This window comes from Thamnophis elegans, chromosome 2, assembly GCF_009769535.1.
Source record: "Thamnophis elegans isolate rThaEle1 chromosome 2, rThaEle1.pri, whole genome shotgun sequence".
Lineage (NCBI taxonomy): Eukaryota > Metazoa > Chordata > Lepidosauria > Squamata > Colubridae > Thamnophis > Thamnophis elegans.
The window spans coordinates 142,182,239-142,204,926 of NC_045542.1; the positions used below are offsets into that span (position 1 = coordinate 142,182,239).

General features: G+C 41.4%; 1 protein-coding gene across 1 annotated transcript in view; it reads left to right on the plus strand.

Annotated features, from left to right (window-relative positions):
* Positions 1–1,715: 1,715 nt before the first annotated feature.
* The window catches only part of LOC116524021, a 29,230-nt gene continuing 8,257 nt past the window's right edge, over positions 1,716–22,688 (plus strand). The window contains 10 exon segments of the mRNA XM_032239118.1: positions 1,716–1,789; positions 2,724–3,265; positions 3,589–3,703; positions 3,824–3,891; positions 7,972–8,101; positions 8,962–10,639; positions 10,641–10,797; positions 16,922–17,302; positions 18,233–18,362; positions 18,898–20,412. Coding sequence (XP_032095009.1) covers positions 2,849–3,265; positions 3,589–3,703; positions 3,824–3,891; positions 7,972–8,101; positions 8,962–10,639; positions 10,641–10,797; positions 16,922–17,302; positions 18,233–18,362; positions 18,898–20,412 — 4,591 coding nt within the window. The 5' untranslated portion in view covers positions 1,716–1,789; positions 2,724–2,848.

The window sequence follows — 22,688 nt, forward strand, 5'->3', positions numbered from 1 at the left end:
CTGGAAACCCACTTTGAAAGTATAAATAAAAACTTTAAGGGAAAGCTCAGAGTGACCCTGAAAAGGCTTTCACACTACAAAAGCTTTGAATTCCTTTTTCTTTTTCTTTGGTGGCGGTGTTAATCTTACTCTGTTATGGAAGCTAGGACTCCTTTCCGTCTTCCTTTTACTTTTTAAATTTTACTTTATATTGAGGCACTTTGTGAGCTTGTTTTAAGTGGACTGCACCAAAGGAACACTTAAATATTCTACTTCTTTTTTTTCTCTTTTTTCCCTTCTATTTATAACTTTTGTATTTTCATATTTTTATATTTTGATTTGGGAATTGCTCTCCCTTATTTTTTTGTTTTGTTCCCCTTTATATTTTTTATTTTTTACTTTTTATTTTCCCCCCTTTTTAATTAGAACCAATTGGAAAAGGGCATACAAGAGACCAAAGATTTTTACCCTTTTTGGCTTTTTATATTATTGTATCCTTTTCTCTTTTCTCTTTGTGATTCTTCTGCTGCCCCCACCCCCTATTTAGTGTTTTATTTCTTGTTTTTTGGCCTCCCCATGGCTACGTGGGACCACAATTTCATTTTACATTAGTTGGATTAAAACACACAAAAGAAAAAAAACTGGAAGATGAGTAAAAAAATAGCAACCATTGGCTCCGCCACAACAACTCCCTCCTCTTCACCTGTGGGAGGACAAAGATCAATACAGGCAGATGCTGCCAGACCATTCTCACTCCGGATGTTTACTTGACTTGCAATAAAGAGTTGTTGTTACTGAAGCCTTTGTGTGCCTCCTTTTCCCAAAAACAACCAAGCTAGAGTGAATAGCCAATGCTTTAGATTTAGAAGATAGGCTCAAGGTCCAGAAGGATCATCAAAGATTTGAACACAGGCACCTATCGAAAATTATGCAGTTCAGCTTTTAAACAGGCAGGGAAATAATAAAAGTACTTCTATGGAAAAGGAGATATCTGGCTCAATAGCCGGAACTCTAGAAATATCCCAAAGAACAACAACAAAGATGATTAGGAGATTAAAGCATGAACAGTTGCAGGAGCTGGGTTCTAAACAGAGAGAACAAGGGTTGACGTAAGAGGAGCCTTCCAATACATGAGGGGTTGTCATAGAGAACTTTCCTGACAGAACAATTAACTAAAGGAACAGCTGGACTCCAGATGTTTTTGGTGTTCTATCATTGAAGCTTTTCAAAAAGACATTGGACAGGCATTAGTCTGCGATGGTGTGGGGTTTCCTGCTGGAGCAGGGAATTGGGCTACACAACATGAAATATCCCTTCCAACAATGTTACTGGGTATTCTATATTTTGAATCTCTTGAGTAAGAATAAGGCTGAATCCTATTTCTTCTGGGTGCCTTCACTCCCTGTATAAAAGGATGTAGCTTTCTACAGGAACCCTTCTTAAAAGTGAAAGGGGACACATGGGTGTAACTCTATCAGAAGCAATTGGATAAAGAAAGGTTATTGATCGGGAGGAAAACAACCTCCTCCTTTCTGGGCCCTGATGGAAAAGCACCGTTTCCACCCTTTGCATAAGCACCTTCTATGCACACAGGAATCCACCAGGTGTGTCCCTCTAAAAAGAGAACCGGACGCCATGCGATTCCCCATTCGGCCACTGGAGGGCGGACGCCAGAGGGGATTTACCATAAGAGAATTGGAGGGAAGTGACGTCACTGGATCTGACGTCTCTATTTAACCCTTTGAGCTTCGCAGGAGGTTTGAATGGGTGCCGGAAAGTCTTAAAGGGGGGAGAACTACAGGTGGGCAGAGTAAGTGGCTATGTGTGAGTGTGTCTCCGCGTGCAAAAGGGGAGGGGGGGGACAGGGGGTTCCTGGTGCTAGAGAAGGAAGGGAGAGAAGCCAAGTCCCCATGCAGGTTCCGTCTTCGGAGTCCTGGGGGTGGGAGAGCCCTGGATCCCATGTTCCTCTGCCGCCCCTCTCCACGCAGGTGGCAGGCAGAGGGAAGCGGTGCTCAGGGCGAGCCGCGTTGCCCCAGGAACAAATCCCCAGAGAGGAGGGAGGGTCCCGGGGGAATCCTCCACCCCCCATAGCCTGGAGGAAGCTCCGAGGTCGGAGAAGGGGAGAGCTTGGAGGGCAAATCTGGAACAGAGAATAAGAAGATGGTTGCAAGGGAGGAACTGCAGGAGATTGTGCCCGCCTTCTCCTTAAATGCTGCAGGAGACTAAAACAGGGTTGGATCCCCGGGAGTTCAATTTCTCTTGGGAGGGTGAGTGAACCAGCACATCAATAACCCCGGGTGTCTCCTGTAAAGAGTTGCTTAGCCTGTTTGTGTTTGGGTATTTTTCTGAACCTACCTCCGTGCAATTATGTGATTTGGCTCTCCAAAAGCAAACCCTGAAGAAAGGGAACATCCAAAGCAGGTTCATTTTTTTTTAAAAGGGAACTTTCCTGGTTTAGAGTTTGGCATGTTGGGTAAAACCTTTGTAGGTAAATGCAGATCTATTTTTTTTTATAAAGCAAGCCTAACTTTGTGAGAAGAAAAGAAATTGAAACACTGATCCAACATGCATTTATTCAGTGTTCCAAGTCCTTGATGGAAATCAATCTCAGTTTTTGTACAAACACATATAACTGCACAAGGGTGAACTGCTCAATGCCTCTGCAATCCTGTACTAGCTTGGAAAAATATATCTTTCCATTGGAATGTTCTTAATCCACCACATTCTTTTAATCTCACATATAGGAATTGGAAACTACTTGTACTACCTCTCTGGGAGGCAAAAAATTGGACAGAGGTGGCTGAAAGTCTTCCCTGACCTGTAGCTACAGCAATGGTACTATGAATAGAAAGGTGTTTGAAGAGAAAGAATGAAAAGCCAATCTTTGGTGAGTGAGAAAATTGGAAAAGGCCCTTTGGGTGTCCAACCTGGGAGCTATGAAGAGATCTGGGCAAGAACTGGTCAGAAGATCTTGGAGGAGACAGCCACCCTTTCAGAAGTTCAGCTATGGAAGTTCAGGAGCTTTCAGCACCAGGAGGATGAAGGGCCGCGAGGACTATGCAGCCAACTCCATTCCTTTTGTAGTCGATGGTTGAGGTCAGAAAATTACACAAAAGCGCAGATACTGGACCTGGTTGTTTTGGAACAGTTCTTGGCACTTCTGCCTCTGCACATTGAGAGCTGGGTACGAGAGTGTGGAGCAGAGACCAGCTCCCAGGCAGTGGCCCTGGTGGAAGGTTATCTCCTGAGCCAGGTGGTGGAGCAGAAGGAGAGGATTGACTGGCAGGTGAGAGATCTTCATTTGGGAGCTCAGAATTCATTAAATCCAAATTTAAGTTTAAATTTAGTCTAAGTCTAAATCTAACAGTGTGTTTGAATTCTTAACTCACGCCTACCAGAGTTCTTTGGCATTCATTATACATGGAGATACTGTACTTCTAATTCTTGTAGGACCTTGTTCTTTTATTTTTGATAGTTGTTCCTTTCCTAATTCCCAATGTCATTGATAGCCTTCAGGGGCTTTGGAGGGGTTTTCACAGAAGAAGAATCCACTTTTTGATGTTTATTATCCATTCATTTTTCTTCTTGTTTCCTGCCTGCTTTTTCAAGTCCTTCATGGTAGAGATCAGAGATCCTGAGGGAAGGAGGCATCCATCAAATTCATCTCCGGAAATGTTTTTCAAGAGAATCTCTCAGGAGGATCCAAATATGGACACGACCAGAGGTAATACGAGGTTCTCCCACTCCCCAGAAAGATATCAGCTGTTTCATCTTCTCTATGCCTTCTCTTCTATAGAACTTCTACGTTATGAATTATGCAGTGTAAATTTTGTCTCCCTCATAGGGAAGAATAGAAGGACGTTGACCCTTCCTGATGGTGGAACTGAAAGAATGGTTGAAACTCCAGTTCAAGTAAGAGGAAATTAATTTATTAGATTTGTATGCTCCCTTTCCTTCAGAAAGTCAAGCTGATGTACATAGACAGTGTCCTTCCATTTTTCCTTCTTTTTGGGGTTGGCTTATTTTTGTGTTCCTGAGCAAGATTTTAAGTTGAAACAGCTTCTTTTTAGAAAATCTTCTAAGACCAGTATTTTAAATAACTGCTAATTGTTTCCAATTATTATTATTACAATTGTAGTTATGCTAATTACACACTTTTCAAATAATCCTTCTGGATGCTTATTTTTTTCCCTAACTCTGAGTTAGATTTTTGCAAGGATGCTGAAAACTGTCTAAATATTCACAATGGCAATTACAATTAAAAAAAAACGTTTTTAGTCAAGGCACTTTTGGCTTGCAAATAAATTCTTTTTTAAAAATATATGTTTTATTATTATTTTTTAAATATACATCTGTATTGTGTGTGAACAGAATTAGTTCTGAGTATCATTCATATTAGTCCAGTTCACAATAAAAGTATTAGCAATTTCTATCCCATTTATCAAATTTTAGTAACCCTCATTTTATTTTTAAAACATACATAAACAAGAAATGCCTAACTCCTCATCTTTATCTCTATCTTCATCTCTATCTTCCTTGTTCAGTCTAGACATTTCTCTATTATACGTATATAAAAAAGTTTGACTATCATTCATTTTAATCCAATTCACGTTAACGTTGTTAATAGTCTCTATCATATTTATCAAATTTATATAATCTTCATCATATTATTGAAACATACATAAAAAAGAAAAATGCCTAACATCTGTAAATTTCTAATCTTTCTATTGTTTTATTCATTCTATAAACAATTTATGTTTTAATATTTCCCCTATCTAATGTTATCTCCGTCTCCTTAGCTTACACTCAGGCTTCTTTAATGTTTAAAGGGCAATTTTTAATCCATCATCTCTTCTCTTCTTTAGTGCTTCAATTTTTATCGCATTTTTAAATTTGCCTCCCACACTCTTCATCTTTGTCTCTATCTTTATGTATGTGTTCTTTGTTTAATCTAAACTTTCTTCCCAGTACAATCTTGCGTTGCCAATTCTCCTAGTTATCTGCCCATATCCCAATCTCCTTATCAAAAGCATCTTCCTGTCTCTCCAATTGTTGATTTATCTGTTTTATTTTCTTCAGTCTTTCTTCCTTTGTCAGCTGATTTGTCAATCCTATTTTGGCTCAAGTCCTTGATTCATTTGTTGATGTGACCAATACCTCTGTTATTTCCGCTCCTTTTGCTTATCATTTATCTGTTGTTCCTCTTCGTTGAGCTGTTGCTTTATTTGCTGATTTTTCTGATCCATATTTTTTCCCTGTTCATGTTCCATTTGCTAGCTTAAATAGTCCATTTCATCCATTCTTACTGTTGCTTTGACCAGTTTGTGGGCAGTTTGGTCCTTGTTCCATGTTTCATACAAAGTGTTTTCCATTTTCTGATCCATACCATCGACTAAGAAACAACAAAGTCAACTCATTGAGAAATCCTCTCATTTCCACAGCTGTTCCTTCAACTCCAGTCATAATAACAATACAAGTAGAATAAACAATCCTCAATCAACTTCAGAGGTTCCAAAACCCTAAACGTATGGTTGTTAAGTGGCACTCTCCTCTCCAACTTCCACACTGCCTTTTTTCCAGCAGATATTTATTTCACTCAATCTCCAATTCTTTCAAAACAGGGTCAATTGTTTAAATAAACCCATTCTAGCATTTAGTCAATGTTCTGATAGTCCAAGGTGTTTTCCAAGTTCTTTAAATGTACTCTGTGTTTTAATCTTTTGTTATAGTTTCCCAATGTCTCTTTTATAAAATTTTGTTCTTATTTCTGCCTCTAGTGAGCATAAAACAATAAACAGCTAAAAATCACAGCCACCAAATATCAAGTATTTGCTCCTCTGTAAATTTCCAGGAGTCTGGGAGTCACTTTTTCTTTCATCACTAGATGATGCTCTCAACTTACTTTTCAGCATAAATCTCTTTCAAAATATTTTCTTCCACCATTTTAAACAGTTATATTTTTAGAGTCCCTTCTCTTGTATTTTTTTTTATTTTTGGGATAGTTTATAAAGAAAAAAAGAATCATCTCACCCAGCAACACAATCTCTGTTCACTCATCTCTTTGCTCCTGAACTATCTTAGGTTTTCTGACTGTGCCCAACTTCATGGCAGCCATTTTTGCTGCCGCTGCTCCTTGTCTTCAGATGAGGGGGCTTTCCAAGTCAGGGAGGAGAGATGTGGCTCTCCTCAACCTGCAAGGTGATCCCCCTTTACTTCACCATCCCTCCAAGGTGGCAGTGGCTCCAATTACATCCTCCAACCAGAAGAGCTTGGAATGGGGCCGCGGAGATCGCGCTCCTCACTTCCAAAGGCGCCAGAAGTACAACTGGAAGCCTCTTGCAAATAAATTCTAATACCTTGCTTTATACCTGAATTTGCAGCCAAACAGTAAAAAAGTTTCTCCTTGAGAAATTTCTCCCCCTTTGTTATCTTCCATTCAATCAATGTCTCAGACTACAAGCAGCTTCCTTACAACTTGAGGAGGACAAGCACTTTCATGAAGATGTTGAGAAGAGGCAGGATTGCTGTTTCTTGGGAAACCATGAGACCTTTATTAAAATGCTGCAAAGAACCCTTCCCCCTCCCAAACACAGAAACGTTTCCTTCTGCAGACACTGGAAGGATTGTGTTCTCACCCAGGCTTCCTTAAAAAGCAAGAAGCAAAGTCTTGGTCCCACCAAAACCCCTTTTATTTACATGACTGTGAATTCCTTTTATTCACAGTCAGCACGGCTTACACAAACCTTATCTCGTTTGGGGAGCTGCCAAATAACTAGTTTCCAAATGCAGGGCAATGCAAAACTTGGCACAGACTCTTATAGTCACAAACAGAACTTTCACTCTTGAAATAACCGAATGAACATTTTTTTTCCTGCAAAAGCCCCCTCCCTGTTCGCTCCTTTTTTGTTTCCTATGGGCGGGGCCAATCACCTCCAAGGTATGGCTTTACTCCTGAGTCGATCCTGCTTTCTTAGTTGTTCTTGTCTTCTGGCAGCTCTGTGCATGCACACACTGGGAACAGGCTCCAGCTGTTCCTCTGCCTCACTGCTGTCTAGCTCCCTCTCTGCCTCCGATGCAGAGCCCTCATCTGAGCTTTTCTCAGTCCCCAAGAATGGCCCATGTTCCTCCCCAACCTCCTCACTGTCCAACTATGCTTCCAACTCTGCTGGCCACCGGCGAGCCACAACAGATTGGTGTCACTGATAGATGGAGTTTTGGAATGATAGTAGCTCAATTGATCCAGAAGAAAGTTGTGTTACTTTCACTGACACTGAAAGCCCTGCAGAATCAGTCAAATGGATAAAACATTTCCAAACTATTGCTTCAGTTAAAAGCTTTTGGCTTTGTCCGTTTTCTCACATAAACCCTGGAATGCTACTTAGCAGAGCCATGCACCTTAGTGCAGTGATGGCAAACCTTTTTTGGCTCGTGTGCCAAAAACAATGGGGGCGCAGGGGGGGTCATGAGCAGGTGTGCCACACCCATAAAGCTATGCGCACGACCCCAGCATGCATGCGTGCACAACCAGCACTCCCCCACATTTTTGGCATGCTTTTTTCGCCCTCCCCAGGGTCCAGGGACTTTATAGGATCCTATGAGCAAATTGGAAGCGTTTGTAGGGTTGTTTTTTACCTTCTGGAGCCTTCAGGGAAGCCTCCTGAAGGCTCCGGAGGGCTAAAACTGCCCCCACAAGCAAATCAGAAGTACGTTCTTGAACCGCCGGTTTGCCTGTAGGGCCATTTTTTTGCCCTCCAGAGGCTTCAAGGAAGCTTCTGGAGGGCAAAAAATGGCCTTAAAAGAAGGCCGAAGTCAGCTGTGCACGCTGGTCAGCTGACAGGGCAATTCCTCCCATACCCTGACAAATGGCTCTGCATGCCATAGGTTCACCATCACAGCTTTAGTGCATAGCTTTGCTTTGGGAATTTATAAGTGATAGGATCTTTTTTTTAACAATTCCTCCTGGGCCTTCTGTGTACTCTCTTTCCCCATCAGGAGGGCTTTGTCTCCTTCGAGGAGGTGGCTGTGTATTTCTCCGAGGAGGAATGGTCTCAGCTGGATCCTGACCAAAAAGCTCTGCATTGGGAAGTCATGATGGAAAATTACAGGAATGTGGCCTCTCTTGGTAAGGGTGTTTTCTACTCTGCAGTCAGAGACTTCAGGAAGACTTTTTGTAGTTGGATACCTCTGGCTGTTTCTCATTTAAAAAATTCAAATTGATGTCATCTTGGAGAGGAAGCAGGTAGAAATACGTCGTTCTCCTGCTCCTAGGAAGGAAATAGATCCGTGGTATTCTTTGGATGCATCCTGTGCCATTTAACATGCAATGTATTTTCTATTTCTATGTAAAGATGTCAGTGGCAAAGTCATTCCTTGTCTTGATGTAATGTTAAACTCCATTGCAGATTTCAGCTTTTTTGGTCCATATAATTCCATATCAGTCCTGTGAAGCCGTGATGGCGCAGTGGTTAGAATGCAGTATTGCAGGCTACTTCTGCTAACTGCCGGCTGCCTGCAATTTTGCAGAACAAATCCCACCAGGCTCAAGGTTGACTCAGCCTTCCATCCTTCTGAGGTCAGTAAAATAAGGACCCAGATTGTTGAGGGCAATATACTGACTCTGAAAACCGCCTAGAGAGGGCTGTAAAGTCCTGTGAAGTGATATATAAATCTAAGTGCTATTACTATGAGGTCTTGTCATTCAAGTAAGTTGGTTAATTAGTTCTGTTTTATTTCTATCCTGCGCCTTAGAATTAGGAGTGAAATGGTGACGGTTCCCCATTGCAAACATGCAGCATAAACTTAATAGAAGAACACTTCCCCCTTCAATGTGATTTTTGGTAAATAAACAAAATGCAAGTGAAACATGTTTTCTGTAAGAGGAAAAAGAGGAGGTTGAAGATGAGTTTAAAGGGGGATGACTTCTGACTGATAGATCTTTTCCTTTAAACTTGCTGTCTTGTTTATTTCTCTTTCCCCTTGAAGGTGATAATGAGCAAGACCATGAAGAGTTAAGGGAATCATTCCAAGGGTTCAGGCTTGGAGATGTGATGGAGCACCCTGCAATTCAAATGGAATTCCACAGGCGAAACTCCTCAAATAATTGGAATAAAGAAAGCTCATCTTCCATTGAGGCTTACATGCAGGAGCTTCTTGAGGAAGGGAGAAAAATACAGAAGAAATATATGGGGAAAGGTGTAAAACTATCCAAAGACACATCAGCGGTAAATGAACACTATCCATCCACATCCAAAGGCCGGGATTATATACCCAAAGACAATGGAAAAAATTACAATTCTCAGGAAAATGGGTCTCTTACATCACAAAAAAGTCTTCCCGTTGGGGAGAATCCAGAGAATGGAAAGAGCTTCTTTGAAAGGAAGACTTTGAGTGCTCAGGAAAGGAACCACAAGGAGAAGCCATATAAATGCATGGACTGTGGTTCGGAATTCTATAAGGTTGCATCCCTTGTGAGACATAAAGTAATTCTTACATGTGATGCACCGTATAAATGCATACACTATGGAAAAGGATTCAACAAAGAGAGTAATCTTACATCTCATAGAAGGATTCACATGGGGGAAAAGCCCTATAAATACATCAAGACATCTGTACACAGCAGCAATCTTACTGTCCATCAAAGGATTCACACAGGGGAGAAACCATTTAAATGCATGGAGTGTGGAAAGAGCTTCAGAAGAAGCAGTCAGCTTACTTCCCATCAAAGGATCCACACAGGGGAGAAGCCATTCAAATGCATGGAGTGTGGAAAGAGCTTCAGCCGCTCCAGTGGCCTCAGTTCCCATAAACAGAGCCACACAGAGGAGAAACCATTTAAATGCATGGAGTGTGGAAAGAGCTTCAGGCAAACCAGAACTCTCATTATTCATAAAAGGATCCACACAGGGGAGAAAGCATATAAATGCATGGAGTGTGGAAAGAGATTCAGAAGAAGCAGTCATCTTTCATCCCATCAAAGGATCCATACAGGGGAGAAACCATTTAAATGCATGGAATGTGGAAAGAGCTTCAGCACACACAGTGATCTTACTTCCCATAAAAGGATCCACACAGGGGAGAAGCCATATAAATGCATGGAGTGTGGAAAGAGCTTCAGACAAACCAGAACTCTCATTATTCATAAAAGGATCCACACAGGGGAGAAACCATATAAATGCACTGAGTGTGGAAAGAGCTTCGGTGTAAACTGTTCTCTTAAATCCCATAAAAGGATCCACACAGGGGAGAAACCATACAAATGCATGGAGTGTGGAAAGAGCTTCAGCCAATCCAGTGGCCTCATTATTCATAAAAGGATCCACACAGGGGAGAAACCATATAAATGCATGGAGTGTGGAAAGAGCTTCAGCCAACTCAGTGGCTTCATTATTCATAGAAGAATCCACACAGGGGAGAAGCCATTTAAATGCACTGAGTGTGGAAAGTCTTTTAGTCAGAACACTCACCTTACTGGCCATAAAACAATCCACACAGGGGAGAAGCCATTTAAATGCAAGGAGTGTGGAAAGGGCTTCACTTTAAATTGTTCTCTTACATACCATCAAAGGATCCACAGAAGGGAGAAGCTATTTAAATGTATGGAGTGTGGAATGTCTTTTAGTCAGATCACTCACCTTACTTCCCATAAAAGGAGCCACATGGGAGAAACCGTATAAATGCTGGGCACGTGGAAAAACGTGTCAGGAATCACCTTACTGGTCATCAAAGATCCACACGGGGAGAAGCCAAGATAAATGCATGGACTTTGGAGAGAGCTGTAGGAGGAGAAATGTCTTAATTTCCCATACTCAGGGAAATTGGGTGGGAATGTATGTTAATTCGAGAAAGTTACATTAATGAATTTTCCTATATACAGGGAATGAGCTTGCAAAGGAATTTTTTTCTAGCTCAATCCTTCCTATTGTTTGAGCGTGGGATATGAATTTACTAATGAAAATAAAAACAATTCCTAGGTGCCATTTTTATTATGACCTGGATTATTGAAGGTATCTATATTTAAATTTAAATACGATTTATTTTCAACGGTAGAATTCCTATTCCCCACTTGTTTGTTCTTTCCACTTGATCACACTCAAAAGGATTTAAATTTCCCTTTTTTTCTTATTCTTTCCCTTTCTCATTCATTAATAGACACCCAATTTATTAGAGTGCTTTTCTCTATCCTCAGAAAATTTGGAACAGAGCAGCAGAGAGATTCTAGGCTTTTTAAAATATACAAACACAATCCAAAGAATTCAAGTTCCATCAAACTTTAGAGTGAAGTGGAATTTGATATTGAATTGAGTAATTGTGATATTACATTAACAGTGACAAATAAGAGGTTTTCTACTTTTAATTTTTCATGATTACACCCTCTTCTCTTTTTGTCCCAAGTTAGGGATACTCAAGAAAATAACAAAGTGATGCCACTGTGCTAACATTGCAAACGATCAAGCAAGAAAGGGGCCAATCACAAATCAGTAAGGCCAAAATAAATAAGCTTGAGTTTTAAAAAAAAACTATTTCAGAAAACAAATTCTGATCTTCCTTACCACAAAAGAGATGGGGAGCCATCTCTGTGATGCGAAAAATTCCAAAAGACTCAAAAGTTGCATCCACGGTATAGAACTGTGACCTGAGGCAGTTACTATGCATAGAGCAGCATGGAGCCTTATTTAGTGAAAGGCCTCATAATCTGAGGGAATTGCCACATGTACATCAATGTACAGTGAGTGAGAAGAGCTGATGGGATGAAGGATTCCTCTCTCTCTCAAGGACCTAGAATGATGAGAAGCTCCCCAAATCAATATGCAAAATCTTTTTTCAAGTATAATAGCTATATTTCGCTCTTCTAAAATGTGATGAAGACTAAGAAGTCGTCTAAATTTGATTTAAATAAAATTAAATATCAATGATATAGTTACTTTCTAGTCATATATTAAGAGCTTTTTCTCTTTAGTTGCATTTAAAACATTCAAATATTTGGAAGTATTTGGGTGGGGGCATTGTCATGCCACAAAATGTAACTTGTACATGCCACAACATGGCTGGAGGGACAGATAGGCCCAACTCAATTGTCTGAAGCCTGACTCCATTTTCCTTCGGCATTTGGAGAAGGCCAAAGCAGCCACTTTGATCTGTGACACATGGTCATCTGGAGACAGGCCTACGCCCCTCACATGGAGCATCACTGGTGAAGTTCAAGCTGCTTGTTGTTTGGTTAAATTCATCAGTAGCTTTATGCTGTCTATCTTGTATTTGTATCTTATCTCTCACTGTATGTATCTTTATTTTCTTCAGTTTCACCATACCCTGTTCTCCCAATAAAGCATTCAGATCTACGCACAGGGTCTGTTTTATTGGAGGATAGGTTGGTTTTGCTGCATGTTGAGCTGCACACAGACTAATGTGCAGTGCGGAACAGAACAGGCATAGTCAGGATTTCATGTTGGTTTGAATTTGCTTTTCACAGGACTTTGCTCCTTCAATCTCCGGAGAGCCTTCAGAGTGGCTGTTTTGGAAGAAAGTGAGCTTTGATGCTCCACAGAAATTTTCTTAATATTCATAAGATCACGTATGATTCCTACACAGTAAGTGGAATAAAAATGCAGGATAGATGGCATCACCACCAGATAGATTTGTAACTGGCTGACAAACCATACTCAATGAGTAGTTCTTAAAGGTAATGTAGAAAGTTGGCACACACCGTTCTCCTAGAACAGTGATGGCAAACCTTTTTTGGCTTGCATGCCAAAAGAGGGGACGCACAAGAAGGTTGCGCGTGGATGTGCCAAATCCATAATGCAATGTTCAACCCCAATGTGCCTTTATAGGAGAGCCTTTATAGGAGCTGGGGAGGGTGTAAACAGCCTCCTCCGCCACCCTGGAGGCGTCAGGAACTTCCTTGAAGCCTCCAGAGTGCAAAAGACCGCCCCTCCGGGTAAACCGGAAGTTCGGGAACGGACTTCCGGTTTGCTCGTAGGGCTGGTTTTAGCCTGCCAGAATCTTCAGGGACCTTCAGGAGTCCGGTTTGTCCATAGGGCCATTTTTAGTCTTCCAGAGCCTTCAGGGAAGTTTCCTGAAGGTTCCTGAAGGCTCCGGAGGACTAAAAACAGCCCTACGGACAAACTGGAAGTGACTTCTGATTTGCTCATAGAGTCATTTTTTTGCCCTCCAGAACCTTCAGGAAGCCCCTGGGGAGGGCAAAAACAGCCCCCCTCCCCTGGAGACTCTCTGGAGGCTTCAGGAGCTTCCCTGAAGGTTTCAGAGGGCAAAAAATGGCCCTACGCGCAAACCGGAAGTCACCATTCCCGAACTTCTGGGTTCCTCGTAGGGCTGTTCTATGCCCTCCAGAGACTTCAGGAAGCTCCTGAAGCCTCCAAAGGGCCTCCAAGGGAGGGGGCTGTTTTGCCCTCTGCAGGATCCTAGAAAGCCTCTGGAGCCTGGGGAGAATGAAAAAAACGCACCAAAAGCGGGAGGGGGGTTTGCTGGTCACGTGCACATGAATGTTGCAGCGCGTGCATAGCATTATGGGTGTGGCATGCCTGCGCACGAACTCTTTGTGCTCCCCCCGGTTTTGGCACGGGAGCCAAAAAAGGTTTGCCATCACTGATTTAGAAGATAGGCTCAAGGTCCAGAAGGATCTTGACAGATTTGAATACTGGGCCCTACCCAATAAAATGCAGCTCAGATTTTAAACTTAAACAAGAAAATGATAAAAATACTTGTATGGAAAAGGAGATATCTGACTCAACAGCAGTAACTCTAGAGATATTGCAAAGAAGAACAATAAAGATGATTAGAGGGCAGGAGACTAAACATGAAGAACAGTTGTAGGAACTGTGTTCTAACATAACAAGGAGAACAAGGGATGATGTAACAGGAGCCTTCCAATACATGAGGGGCTGTCACAGAGAAGATGTCAACCAATTTTCCAAAGCACCAATGGTAAGATAAGTAATAGATGAAAGGTTTTCAAAGAGATATCTAGCCTACAACCAAGGAGAAATTTCCAGACAGAACAATTAACTAGTGGAGACCCCTGCTCTGGTGTGTGTGTATCTGCGTGTGTGTATGTATGTTTGTGTATAAAAGGCAGCACTGATCACTGATTATAACAGCACAAGAACAGGCACTAAGCACCGGATCTATAGAAGTAGGGATTTACCATACTAGATAGAACTCAAGGGATAGATCAGTATCTCTCAGCTGAAACGTATGAAGTTTAACTCCCAGAATTTCCCAGCCAGCTATCTAGGAGTTTCCACAGAAGATCGTGGAGAATAGAGTTAAGAATCTCTGGGATTTCCGGATCCCGAAGGATAATCATGCATTAGATCAGGAGTGTCCAAACTTGGGGACTTTAAGACTTGTGGACTTCAACTCCCAGAATTGGGGAATTCTGGGAGTTAAAGTCCACAAGTCTTAAAGTTCCCAAGTTTGGACACCCCTGCATTAGATAATCAACCAGACACTATAGTAGTAGACAAATTAATAGACAAAGACCAGAAGAGCTCTGGAAGCCAGGCAATGGGGCCTACGCAAGGCACCCCTCAATGTGGGTGATGTCGAGTTGGCCATGCCCACCCAGTGACATGCCAACCCAGCCACGCCCAGCCACTCAGTCATTAAGGCAGAGAATTATTTGAATACCACCATTGTGTGATGGTGTAGGGTTTCCTGCTCCATCAGGGAATTGGGTTACACAACACACAAGATCCCTTCCAACTATGTTACTCTGTTTTCCATATTTTGAATCTCTTGAGTAAAAAGAAGCCTGAATCCGATTTCTTCCATGTCCCTTCACTCCCTGTATAAAAGGATGTAGCCTTCTTAAAAATGAAAGGGGGCACATGGGTGTAACAAAGTTAGAAGCAATTTGATAAAGAAGGGTTATTAATCGGGGGGGGGGGAACAATCGCATCCTTTCTGGGCCCTGATGGAAAAGGCACCGTTTCAACCCTTTGCATAAGCCCCTTCCATGCACACAGGAATCCACCAGGTGTGTCCCTCTAAAACAAGAACCGGACGCCGTGCGATTCCCCATTCGACCACTGGAGGGCGGACGCCCGAGGTGATTTACCATAGGAGAATTGGAGGGAAGTGACGTCACTGGATCTGACGTCTCTATTTAACCCTTTGGGCTTCGCAGGAGGTTTGAATGGGTGCCGGAAAGTCTTAAAGGGGGGAGAATTACAGGTGGGCAGAGTAAGTGGCTGTGTGTGAGTGTGTCTCCACGTGCAAAAGGGGAGGGGAGAACAGGGGTTCCTGGTGCTAGAGAAGGAAGGGAGAGAAGCCAAGTCCCCATGCTGGTTCCATTTTCTGAGTCCTGGGGGTGGGAGAGCCCGGGATCCCATGTTCCCCTGCCGCCCCTTTCCACGCAGTTGCCAGGCAGAGGGAAGCGGTGCTCAGGGCGAGCCGCGTTGCCCCAGGAACAAATCCCCAGAGAGGAGGGAGGGTCCCGGGGAAATCCTCCGCCCCTCCATAGCCTGGAGGAAGCTCCGAGGTCGGAGATGGGGAGAACCTGGAGGGCAAATCTGGAGCAGAGAATAAGAAGATGGTTGCAAGGGAGGAACTGCAGGAGATTGTGCCCGCCTTCTTAAGTGCTGCAGGAGACTAAAATAGGGTTGGATCCCCGGGAGTTCAATTTCTCTTGGGAGGGTGAGTGAACCAGCACATCAATAACCCCGGTGTCTCATGTGAACTCAGCCTAAGTAACAGGTTGCTTACCCAGTTTGTGTTTAGGGTATGTATGTTTTGGGAACCTGCCTGTGTGTAATTGTGTGATTTGGCTCTTAAAAAGGAAAACCTGAAGAAAGGGAACATCTAAAGAAGGTTTTTTTTCTTAAGTGAACTTTCCTGTTTTGTTTACCTGTTAGAGTTTGTCTAAACCCCCTTGCAGGTAAATGTACATTTAGGCTTTTATAAAGCAAGCACTCCTTTCTGAGAAAAAAGCAACTGAAAATGATGCAAAATGCATTTTATTCATTGTTCTAGGTCCATGATGGATGCAAGTCCCAAAGTTTGTATCAAACACAGATTCATGTACTTGGATTAAGTGCTCAATGCCACTGTAATCCTGTATTGGCTCAGAAAAAATCCTTCTTTCCTTTGAAATGTGTGTTCTTCACAGTTAAATCCACCACTTTCTAATTGATCTCAGATATACCATAGAAATTGGATACCATTTGTAACACTCTCTGCTGGAGGCAAAAAATCGGACAGAGATGGCTGAAAGTCTTGCCTGACCTTTAGCTATGAATGGTGTTATGAATAGAAAGGTGTTTGGAGATCCATAAGATTCCCTGGACCCATCACAGGACAGAGGAGGAATGAAAAGCCAATCTTTAGTGAGTGAGGAAATTGGAAAAAGCCCTTCTGGTGTTCAGCCTGGGAGTTGTGGGAAGATCTGGGCGAGAACTAGGCAGAAGATCCTGGAGGAGACAACCACCCTTTCAGAAGTTCAGCCCTGGAACTTCAAGAGCTTCCAATACAAAGAGAATGAGGGTCCCCGAGGACTTTGCAGTCAACTCCATTTCTTTGGTAGTTGATGGTTGAGACCAGAAAAGCACACAAAAGCACAGATGCTGGACCTGGTGGTTCTGGAGCAGTTCCTGGCGCTTCTGCCCCTGCAGATGGAGAGCTGGGTGCGGGAGTGTGGAGCAGAGACCAGCTCCCAGGCGGTGGCCCTGGTGGAAGGCTTCCTCCTGAGCCAGACGGAAGAGAAGAAGGAGAGGACTGAGTGGCAGGTGAGAGACCTTTATTTGGGATCTCAGAAATTGTTAAATCTAATAAGCAATGTGTTTGATTTTTAACACTTCCCTACCAGAGTTCTTTAGCATTCATTATATGTGGAGATACTCTGAAAATTCCTGCAGGACATTGTTTTGTTATTTGTGATAGTCGTTCCTTTCCTTCTTTCCAATCTCACTGATGGATTGTGGAGCTTCAAAATTGTATTCACAGAAAAAGAATCTTAATGTGTATTGTCCATTCATTCTTGTTTTCTGCGTACTTTTTCAAGTCCTTCATGGTAGAGATCAGAGATCCTGAGCAAAGGAGGCATCCATCATGTTCATCTCCAGAAATGTTTTTCAGGAGGATATCTCAGGAGGATCCATACATGGACATGACCAGAGGTAATACAAGGCTCTCCCATTTCCCAGAGAGATCTCAGCTGTTTCATCTTCTCTATGCCTTCTCTTCTATAGAACTCATGTGTTATGAATTATGCAGTGCAAATTCTGTCTCCCTCATAGGGAAGAATAGAAGGAAGTTGACCCTTCCAGATGATGGAACTGAAAGAATGGTTGAAACTCCAGTTCAAGTAAGAGGAAATTAATTGATTCGATTTGTATGCTCCCTTCTTTCAGAAAGACAAGCTGATGTACATAAACTGTCTCCTTCCATTAAACTTTTTAAAGACCAGTACTTTTTTAAAAAAGTGCTGCTTGTTGCCAGTTATTATTACAATAATTGTAATTATGTAATTACTCTAATCCCTTTTCAAATAATCCTTCATGATACACCATTCTTTTTGTAATTCTTTGAGTTGGATATGTAAAAAGATGATGGAAAATAGTTGAATATTTACACTGGTCATGTACCATTTTTTTTTTTAAAAAAGCTTTGTTTATAGTCAGTGATAAAACTAAGTGGTGCAGATTAAAAGGTAACACTATTAAAACCCAATGTGAGTTAGTAGACATTCTCAAAGTAGAAATTGTTCTTAAAGAGCACTTAATCAAGGAATTTTGGCTTGCAAAGTAAATTCTAATGTCCTGATTTGTACCTGAATTTGGAAGCCAAACAATCCAGCCTTGCAAAAGCTAAACATGTCCTTCTTGGGAATTTTTTTCTGCTTTTTTATCTTCCATTCAGTCAATGTCTCAAGACTAGAAGCAAGGATTGAAGTCATTGATATGTGGGGTTTCCAAGGCCCGTCTGCTAGTTGATTCTCTCCAGAAGTCTTCCAATGGTGAATAGATGAATGCCAGATCAATCAATCAAAAGGAAATTGGGGTTATTTTCACTGAAAACATCTGAATGTCCCGGAGAATCAAATTGATTAAGCCTATCCAAAACATTCCTTCAATCCAAACCTTTTCTCTGTCAATTTTCTTACATAAACTCTGGAATGCTACTTAGCAGAGCCATTTGTCTAAGTGCATAGCTTTGCTTTGGGAATTTATAAATCATAGAACCCTTTTTTAAACAATTCCTCCTGGGCCTTCTGTGTACTCTCTTTCCCCATCAGGAGGGCCTTGTCTCCTTCGAGGAGGTGGCTGTGTATTTCTCCGAAGAGGAATGGTCTCAGCTGGATCCTGACCAAAAAGCTCTGCATTGGGAAGTCATGATGGAAAATTACAGGAATGTGGCCTCTCTTGGTAAGGCTGTTTCCTACTCTGCAGTCAGAGATTTCAGGAACACGTTTCGTAATTATAGGCTGTTTCTGATTATTATTATTATTTATTATTATTATAACCAAAAATGTTTTGCTGTTTTCAGAATTATGATTCATGCATATAGAAATAATTATTTTTGCCATGCCATTGTAAGCATGCAAATGAGTGATGCAGTGGCCAAGAGGTGGAGCTCTTGCCTCACAGTCAGAAGGTTGTGACTTTTATCCTAGGTAGAGGCAGATATTTCTTGGTCTGGGCACAATGAAAATATATCATCTGCTAACTCCGCCTTGGAGACAGGAAGGGCATTCGGCCAGTAAAGCCTCAGCTCCGTTCAGTTGCTCCGACTTCACCCCAATGCAAGGGATTATGGGGTCATTAAAGGGGGGAAATTATAAATATGCAAGCATGCAATATGTTGGAATCTGGCAAATATCAGAAGGCAATTATTATAAATTCTGACAGTGAACCTTTACCCTAACCTTGCTATCATTTTTATTGTTGTTCCCTTTTGAAGGTGATATTGGACAGGACTATAAAGAGTCTAGGGAAGCCTTCCAAGTGGTCAGACATGGAGATGTAATGGAGAAGCCTGAAATTCAAATGCAATTCCAGCGGCAGGAGAGAAATCAGTCAAATAATTGGAATAATGAAAGCTCATCTTCCATTGATGCTCACATGCAGTTTCTTGAGCAACCAAAAAAAATAAAGAAAAAATATATTGGGAAAGGTATAAGACTATCCAAACAAACATTAGATGTAAATGGAGAGTATCTGACCCAAGCCAAAGGACAAGATTGTATATACAAAGACAATGGAAAACAATACAATTGGACTTTCACACTTTCTCAAGAAAATGTGTCTCTTATATCACATAAAAGCATTCACATGGGAGAGAAGCTGAATAAATCTCTTGAGCATGAGAAAAGCTTAGGTGAAAACAAGACTCTTACGATTCATAAAAGGATCCACACGGAGGAAAAATCATTCAAATGCATGGAGTGTGGAAAGGGATTCAGCAAACCCAGTAGCCTTACTTCCCACAAAAGGATCCACACAGGGGAGAAGCCATATAAATGCATGGAGTGTGGAAAAGGGTTTAGTTGCAACAGTAATCTTACTTCCCACAAAAGGATCCACACAGGGGAGAAGCCATATAAATGCATGGAGTGTGGAAAGAGCTTCAGAGTACATAGTGATCTTACTTCCCACAAAAGGATCCACACAGGGGAGAAGCCATATAAATGCATGGAGTGTGGAAAGAGCTTCAGAATACATAGTGATCTTACAACCCACAAAAGGATCCACACAGGCGAGAGGCCTTATAAATGCATGGAATGTGGAAAGACTTTTACTCATAACAGTCAACTTGCTTCCCATAAAGCGATCCACACAGGAGAGCGGCCCTACAATTGCATGGAATGTGGAAAGACTTTTACTCATAGCAGTCAACTTGCTTCTCATACATGGATCCATAGAGGGGAGAAGCCATATAAATGCATGGAGTGTGGAAAGGGCTTCCATGTGAATTCATCCCTTATGAGACATAAGAGAATTCACACCGGGGATAAACCATATAAATGTATGGAGTGTGGAAAAGGCTTCAGTGAACTCGGTAATCTTACTTCCCATAAAAGGATCCACACTGGAGAGAGGCCATATAAATGCTTGGAGTGTGGAAAGGACTTCAGTGAACACAGTAATCTTATTTCCCATAAAAGGATCCACACAGGAGAGAAGCCATTTAAATGCACGGATTGTGGAAGGGTTTTCAGTCAGCGTAGTAGCCTTACTTCCCATAAAAGGATCCATACAGGGGAGAAACCATATAAATGTATGGAATGTGAAAGGTGCTTTAGTGAATACAGTAATCTTATTTCCCATAAAAGGACACACACAGGAGAGAAGCCCTTTAAATGCACGGACTGTGGACAGTGCTTCAGCCGACCCAGTATGCTTACTTCCCATAAAAGGATCCATAGAGATGTGGAGCCAATTTCTGAAACAGAGAGAGATTTGGGTGAGAATGTATGCTAATTTAGTGGATTAAATCTATGGATTTTCCTATTTAACTGACTGGACTCCGAAAGAAATGTTTTTTTGAGTTTGGCAACTGGTAGCCCCAGAGAGAGAGAGGAATATATTATTTAAAATGAAAACAATGTGCATGTTTTCATTGTAATCATGAATGAATGAATGATCTATGTACCTATTTAACTTTTTTTAGAAATACATTTCTGCTCCCTGTGAGTGACATCTGTCTGCATTTTTAGAGGTGCTGCTTCTGCTATTAAATTTTAACTTTCATGTGTAACTTGGTTTTTTCTTTCTATTTTGCCTTTTACTTTGGATGAGTAGATTACATGTTAATTGCCAGGTTGAATGCTGTCAAGTCCAATGCACTCCCTTGATGAACTACAATTAAAGACTTTTATTGCTTTCAGGATGAAACTTCATCTGAGTTATCACTTTCATCTGATTTATGGTGTGGAAGGGCAATGGCAGAATTCAGTCTTTTATCTTGAAATGAAGTTATTTTAGCCATTTTTGGCTTTCTCATTAGATATTGAAAAGGCTACATTATTTATTTTAATTGCTCTATCAATTTTGAAGAACTTTAGTATTTCATTTGATTTTACACATATATACTGTTCCTTAATTCAAGAAGAGGAAAATTTCCTCTCTTTTTTTCCTTTCCTCCTCCTTTCATTATGGGAATAGCAATTTTGATCTTAGAAACTGTTGTTTGGGAACACTTTGAATTCTTTTTGATATTCTTTTTGAGTATAAATATAATGAATATAATAACAGTTATTTGGGGGGGGGAAGCTAAAACGCATAGTGAGCTGAATCAGTTTAGGCTAGAGTGAAGAATTTCTGGAGTGTTGATATTAAGCGCTGATCTGAAGTCCACAAAAGGGACCTTTTTGGTCCCTGGGGATTCAAGATTTTGCAGGATGTAATGGAATGATACATTAACAGCATCATCTGCCAATCTATTTGCTCAGTAGACAAACTGCAAGGGGTCTAACGGTGGATCCATGAAGACTTTCAGGTAACCTCTCAAAAGTCTTCATGACTACAGGTGTCGGAGCAACTGACCTGTAGTAATTCAACACCCTGATGGAGAATTTCTTAGGAACAGGATGTTGGTAGAGCGTTTAAAGCAAGAAAGAAGATAATGTGTCTCCTGTGATTTATTAAAAACCTGTGTGAAGATGGGGGACACTTGTTTGGCCCAAGCTTTCAAGCAAGAGGGAGTCACTTTGTTCATACTTTTCCAATCTTTTGTCTATGAAATAGACCTGGCACATTTTTTTCTGAGATCACCAGAGGTTGGGGGGAGGGCGGGCTCAGGGATGCAGATAGATGTACGTAAATTAGCTACTGTTGGTGTATTTGGGTTGGAGTAGGTAACAGTAGAAAACAGTGATCTCTAAAAACCTACAGTAGAACACATTCAGGTCATCTGCCAGTTGGTGATTCTCTTCAGTAAGGCAGGGATGTCTGTTCTTCAGGCTTTTCCATACAGTTGCAGGTTCATTAGCTGAGAATTTATTTTTCAGCTTTTCAGAGTAGCTTCTCTTTTCTACCTTGTCAATAGTTCCTGGCCTGATTATATGAGATTCTATCTCCTTTAATGTAGGGCCTCCTCTTTAGCATGACAAAGCTGCTTGATCTTTGTCGTAAACCAAAGATGATTGTTATTATATTGTTGTTGCCCAAGCTCTTGTTAGGCATACAATTGTCCTCAGAAAAGCTAACACATGATATCACATTATCAGTAAATTCACCCAAGTCCATTGAAACAGCTTCAAAAATATTCCAATTGAGCAAGCCACTAGCTTTAACTTGGCTCCTCAGTCCATCTCTGCACTATTCTTAATATAGAGTTTGCAGTTTTGAGTTACTGCCCATAGTTGCACAAGGGAAAGAGCAGTAATCACATTTTAATGTGGAATAGCAGTGATCCAATATGCTGTTGCCTCTAATGAGGTAACTAATGTGCTATATATATATATGGACAGCTCATGAGTGAGGTGGCTCTGTTAAAATCGGCTAAGACAATTATGGTAAGTAGGGAGTCTGGATATTTCCGTTCTCTACAAAGTACTGTATCTGGTCAGTTAAGAGTCTACATGCGCTGCTTATGCAAACCTACAGTGGTATATAGGCCCCAACCAAGATAAATGAGGAAAACTCTTGCAGAGCATAAAAAGGTTTACAGCTGATGAATATTGTTAATAGAGGGATAGCATCAAGATCACATAAAGTTTTAGTTCCGATTTGTACTGCACTGCTAAGACT